We start from the raw sequence: 6839 nt of genomic DNA on the forward strand, positions 1-6839 counted from the left end.
GACATTGCTCACCACTGAGCCACACATGATATCTGTGTCTAACCTGGGGGATGGTTATTTGAGGAGTCTCTGTTCACAGTCACTGTGCTGCTGCTCACTGGGTGGGTGTGCACGGATGATGTTAAATAAAAGAGACATCTATCTCATCATTGGTAACTGTTCTATTCCAATGGTACAAGTAAACATCTGCTTGTCAGTGCTTAAAGTAAATCTGTTCTTGAATCTGCTGGTATGTGCTTTCAAACTTCTGTATCTTCTGGAGAGGGGAGAAGAGAGAATGACTGGGATGTGAGGGTTCCTTGATGATGTTGGCTGCTTCCCCGAGGCAGCGTGAAGTGTCGATGGTGGAAGGAGTAAAAGTCTACGGTGGGGGATGCACTGCCCATTGAGTGGGCCGAGGGCTGTTTAGTTTGGGTTAGTTTAGTTTGGTTTAATTGTCACGTAGACCGAGGTACAGTGAAAATGCTCTTTGTTGCGTGCTAATCATTCAGCGGAAAGACTATATGATTACAATCAAGCCATCCACAGTATACAGATACATGACAAAGAGAATAACGTTTTGTGCAAGGTAATGTCCGAGCGTCTCCAGTGAGGTAGATGGTAGCTCAGGGCTAGTTGGTGAGGGGATGGTTCAGTTGCTTGATAACAGCTGGGAAGAAACTGTCCCTGAATGTGGAGGTGTGCGTTTTCACACTTCTATATCTTTTGCCTGATGGGATAGGATATAAGAGGGAGTGGCCAGGGTGCGACTCGTCCTTGGTTATGCTGCTGGCCTTGCCGAGGCAGCGTGAGGTATAAATGGAGTCAGTTTGTTTGTGTGATGGGCTGGGCTGCAACCACAATTCGCTGCAATTTCTTGGATGGAGCTGTTCCCAAACCGTGCTGTGATGCATCCTGATAAAATGCTTTCTATGGTGCATGGTGCACTAAAATTGAATACCAATAAAGAATTGAATAGCATGTAGTTTTATTTGTATTAGTGTTATTGTATTTGTATAAGTGTTGTGGAGAATGTATTGTGTTTGATTATAAGAAATTAGAGTGTGCGCATAATTTCAAGGGTCAAACTCTGTATAAATGTTGAGTGGAATTTCAGAGCAGTAGGTAACTGGGACTGTGCTGCTCTCCTTGTGCACAAGTCAATCTAGTGAGTCTGGAAAATGAATGCAAGTCGTCAGAGTCCAGTTGATCAACGACGACAACACCAGACCTTGTCCGGTTTGTAAGCTTTCTATTTCTCATCTGCAGAATTGTCTGTCTTTATCCAAAATCCCTCCACTGAAGAGATTTGGATCAACAAGACCGCTACTGTGGTGTGCATGGTAGTGGGTGCTGATCTGAGCCAAGTCCAAATCTACTGGCAAGTGAGCGGAAGGGAGAGAACTACAGGGGCTGTGACCTACCAACAGAGAGGGGAAAGGACCCAAGACAGAGTGATCAGTAAACTCCGGACCAGTGTGGAGGAGTGGACCAGTGGGGTGGAGGTCGTGTGCTCTGCCCAACGATCTCCATCATCATCACCAGTGTCCGCACGGACAGAAAGTGCCAAAGGTGGGCAAGAGATCAGCAAAGATATGGCCAACATTAGTTACCATGAGCAAGGGAGTTTAACATCTACTTTGCTCCTCTGTTCCAGTTGAGACTAAAAGTCCCAAGGTCAGACTGCTGCCTCCAGCTCACCAAGAGACCAAGCGTGACAACGCAGCCCCCCTCGAGTGTGTGCTCTCTGGTTTCTACCCGGACCTCATTAACGTCACTTGGGAGAAAGACGGAGCCCCGATCTCCGCCAGCACCAGCACCACACCGACTGCTCTGGAGCAGGGGGGGACTTTCAGTGCCAGCCACTTCCTGACTGTGAGTTCAGAGGATTGGAAGAAAGGCTCAGTCTTCAGCTGTACAGTGTCTCATCCCCCCTCGAACACCAGTATCAGCCGGAAAGTGAAAAGCTTTCAAGGTAAAATGCTGGGATTCACTCGAATGATCACATCTTTTGCAAAATAGGGCGCAGCAAGTTTAGCACTGTAGGACAGTGTTGCAGTGTGTGTGTGTGTGTGTGTGATAACCAAGAGGCCAAGACTAGGACACAACGCAATTTACTTGTGTGATTTCATAACTTCAGCTTCTTCCAAAACACCTCGGCAGCCAGGCCAGTGAAGACCAAGCCTGCTGTTCTTCAAAATTAGTGTCACAGGGTCAGTCCACTCATTGTTGTAGGTCCCCTGTGTGTGGCATCTCATTTAGCCAACCAGTTGTCTTCTGTAAATTTGAAGAGTGGGGTCGAGTATTTGTATTTGTACAATTGTTTGTTCACACTGGAAAAGAGGTCCATCAGAAAGTCCATTGTGTGGATGGAGCTCGGTACAATCATGTTGGCATTGGAGTGATCATGGAGTCATAGATTTATACAGCACGGTAACAGGCCCTTCGGCTCAGCTTGCCTGTGCCAACCAAGGTGCCCGATCTACACTCGTCCCATCTGCCCATGTTTGGCCCAAATCACTAATCATCTCAAGTTCATAAGTGATAGGAGCAGAATTAGGCCATTTGGCCCATCAGGTCTACTCTGCCATTCAATCATGGCTGATCTATCTCTCCTTCCCAACCCCATTCTGCTGCCTTCCCCCCTTAACCCGTGACGCCCACACTGATCAAGAATCTATCAATCACTGCTCTAAAAATATCTCCTGACTTGGCCTCCACAGCCTTCTGTGGCAATGAATTCCACAGATTCACCACCCTCTGACTAAAGAAATTCCTCCTCATCTCCTTCCTAAAGGTTCGTCCTTTAGTTCTGAGGCTATGGTCTTAGACTCTCGCACAAGTGGAAACACCCTCTCCACATCCATTCTATCTAGGCCTTCTTTCACTGTTCGTCCTATCCATGTACCTGTCCAAATAACTTTTTAACATTGTTATAGTTTCTGCCTCAACTACCTCCTCCTGCAGCACACTCCATGTACCCAGTGCCCTCTGTGTGAAAAATTTACCCCTCAGATTACCATTAAATCTGTCCCCCCCCCCCCTCACCTTTTAAACCCATGTCCAATGGTTCTTGATTCCCCTACTCTGGGTGAATGTGCCTGTGCATCTGTGTGTCTCACCAGCTCCTGCATTCTGTCAAATTATGGTTATCTCCTCTTTTAGACTATAGACAATAGGTGCAGGAGTAGGCCATTCGGCCCTTCGAGCCAACACCACCATTCAATGTGATCATGGCTGATCATTCTCAATCAGTACCCTGTTCCTGCCTTCTCCCCATACCCCCTGACTCCGCTGTCCTTAAGAGCTCTATCTTGCTCTCTCTTGAATGCATTCAGAGAATTGGCCTCCACTGCCTTTCATATTGGGCCGATAGTAACAAGACCAGGTTGTGGTTAGTTGAGCAGTTGGTATTCTTGAGGAAAGGGAATGTCTCTCCAGAAAGTTACTGCTACTCAGTGTCGCGTGCAGACTGCTGTTCCAGGGTTCACAGTGTGAACTGGGTTGTGACTGTAACATTCTGCACAACTCCCAACACACTGTTTGTTTAGTTTAGTTTAGAGATACAGCGCTGAAACAGGCCCTTCGGCTCATCGGGTCCACACCGACCAGCGATCTCTGCACACTAACACCATCCTACATAAACTATTGACAACTTACAATTTTAACGAAGCCAATTAACCTACAAACCTCTATGACTTTGGAGTGTGGGAGGATACTGATGGACAGGGAAGGATTTGTGATCATCTTTGTGAATGGTTCTGGTTCTGGTTGATTACTGCGCAAACACTTCATAAGTGGTTATCTCGCGCAGGTTGCATGTGATCAACTCATTCAGAAAGTGGAAAGATACAGAAAGAAGGGCCAGTGATGAGCTTTGCCTGTGGCAATGTGTTCAGCTCAATGTGTGTGGACCATACCCAAAGAGGAGATACTGGCTCACAGGGAGGGTTGAACAGACCTGGACTCGCCAGGATAAATTACAAAGTGAAATGATGCTGAATAAGTTGTAATTTAGAAGGCTAAAGGAAGATCTGTTCAATGTTTTCACAAAGTTAATGGGAGCTAACAGAATAGATTATCCTCAGATGATGCACACCTCCACATTCAGGGACAGTTTCTTCCCAGCTGTTATCAGGCAACTGAATCATCCAACCACATCCAGAGAACAGTCCTGAACTACTATCTACCTCATTGGTGACCCTCGGACTATCTTTGATCGGACTTTACTGGCTTTACCTTGCACTAAACGATATTCCCTTATCATGTATGTATACACAGTAAATGACTCATTTATACAAGTGTTTTGTCTTTCCGCTGACTGGTTCGCACGCAACAAAAGCTTTTCACTGTACCTCAGTGTACGTGACAATGAACTAAACTAACTAACTAGATGAGGAGGGATTATTTTTTAGTTATGTACAGTGCTCCCTGGGTTACAAATGATCCACCTGATTTGTGGAAATCCAACTTTATACAAAGTACACGGTCTAGATGTTAGAGGCAGCCATGTGTTCCTGTTGTCATCATTTAATTCAGACAGTGTTGATCTGTTGATCCTCAGAGCAAACTAACTGTCTCACCTTCCCATTTGTTTTGCAGCCGGCACAGACTTGACGGGAGAGGAAGGAAAGGAGGAACTGGGGGACTTGGATGGAGATGACAATGTGCTTACAGTTGCTGCCTTCGCCATTCTGTTCATTATCAGTTTCCTCTACAGTACCTTCGTCACGGTTGTCAAGGTAACAATGACCAAGGACAGAGATACTTTGTGACCCCCACACTTTTACCGTCCATTCCTCACCACACTGTGTTCTCTACTCTGGAATCCTCACCACACCAGTCAACAGATGATGCAGTCTGGGACCCTTCACATCCTCCTGCACTTTGAACCTTTCCTCTTTACTCCTGTCCTCTGGGACTTGGTACAGCAAACATTCATGGAATGTTGGGTATTTGGGGCAATGACGCTGGGCTCAAACAAGGAAATCAAACAAATGTATTCATGTAAAATGTTGGGTGGCACGGTGGCGCAGCTGTAGAGATGCTGTCTCACAGCGCCAGAGACACGGGTTTGATCCTGACTACGGGTGCTGTCTGTACGGAGTTTGTACGTTCTCCCCATGATTTGCGTGGGTTTTCTCCGAGATCTTCGGTTTCCTCCCAAACTCCAAAGATGTACAGGTTTGTAGGTTAATTGGCTTGGTGTAAATGTAAAAAAATTATCTCTCAGGTGGTGTTAATGTGCAGGGTCGGTCTCGGTGGGCTGAAGGGCCTGTTTCCATGCTGGATCACTAAACTACAACTAACAGGGTACTCAGTATCTGAAACCTGAGCCCAAGTATGGGAACTCTCTTAAGCCCACAACTGGTATTCAGACTGTGTATCCCTTAGAGTTGACCTCAGCCACTAATGAAAGACCACCTGTCCATGAGGGTCCATCTCATACAACATGCACAGACCACCAATCCTCGAGGGTCCTAGAAAAGGTGCAGACCCTCTGTCCATGAGGGTCCATCTCTGAGGTTAAGGACAGACTGTCTGTTATTTAGTTGCCTGTCGCTACAGATCACCATCTGTGCTGCACCTTGCCACACACAACATCTGACTTTCCCATGTATGTTACAGGTGCAGCGATGACCGGCCGCCACACACGCCACATTCACACAAGAGATCGCCATGCTGCTGCTGACGTTGGCAAATGGAGTCTCGCTCTCATTCACTCACTCGGCAATCCGAGGCTACTGCACTGCAAACGCTCATTTCAGGATATAAACTTGGAAATGCACTGGGGATGCTGGGGATGAAACAGGTTGGGCCTGAGAGGGGGGGGGGGGGGGACAGGAGAGGACATTACAGTGGGAAAATGTATGAGACACTGGAGTGGGTGGCATTGAGGAGTGGGAGAGGAAGGCAGGATTAATGTTTGGGAAATGGGAGCAGGGGATGGGAATGTGATGAGTGAAGGAGAAGAGGGGAGTGTGGGAGGGGGAGGGATGCACTGATATTGTGGAGAAAGAAGGGGGCAGGGGGAGGGGAGAAGGAACATGAAGCAATGTGGTGCTTGGGGACTTGCTAAATCATTGTTGTAAATCAGATGTTGTTTAACTCATTTTCTGCAGCTTATTTTTATTTTTTTCTGCTGAAGTGCATGTTTTCATTTGAAATTAGATACATAAATAAAAGAAAATAACAAGAACATGAAATGTTTGGAGTTGATAAGACTGAGGGCAGCAATCTGCCCATCACAATTCACTCATCACTGTGGGGACTTCAGCTCAGTGCACCAAATACACCAGATACTGGGCTGCCTCAGAAGGCAGTGGAGGCCAATTCTCTGGATGCTTTCGGGAGAGAGTTAGATAGAGTTCTTAATGATGTGGAGTCAGGGGGTATGGGGAGAGGGCAGGAACGGGGTACTGATTGTGAATGATCACCCATGATCACATTGAATGGCGGTGCTGGCTCGAAGGGCCGGATGGCCGACTCCTGCACCTATTCTCTATTGCCTATTGTAAAACACATCAGGAGAGGAATACGTGGACAGGTTCAGAATAGGATACAACAGGTACTGAGGAATCAACACCAGCACCTGATCCAAATGGCGTAGGTCCGAGGGCCAGACATTGCAGGAAAGCACAGGGGGCCAGGTATTGCAGGAACAGACCCCAGGGAAAAGACAATTTGTATATGACCAGACAATGGTAGGGCTGCGGGGAGTGTTGTTGAGCAGAGGGATCCAGGAGTGCAGGTGCATGGTTCCTTGAAGGTGGAGTCGCATGTAGATAGGGTGGTCAAAAAAGCTTTTGCCACATTGGCCTTCATCAGTCAGAGTATTGAGTATAGAAGTTGGGAGGTCT

At 47.0% G+C, this 6839-nt stretch overlaps 1 gene segment (V, D, J or C); it reads left to right on the forward strand.

Moving 5' to 3' along the window:
* Positions 1–17: 17 nt before the first annotated feature.
* LOC144601074 (immunoglobulin heavy constant gamma 2-like) lies at positions 18–5790 on the forward strand. The segment is given in 4 exon segments: positions 18–1551; positions 1637–1954; positions 4582–4721; positions 5608–5790. Coding segments are annotated over 4 exon segments (702 nt in total).
* Positions 5791–6839: the final 1049 nt, after the last annotated feature.

Source organism: Rhinoraja longicauda, chromosome 16 (assembly GCF_053455715.1).
Source record: "Rhinoraja longicauda isolate Sanriku21f chromosome 16, sRhiLon1.1, whole genome shotgun sequence".
Taxonomy (NCBI): Eukaryota; Metazoa; Chordata; class Chondrichthyes; order Rajiformes; family Arhynchobatidae; genus Rhinoraja; species Rhinoraja longicauda.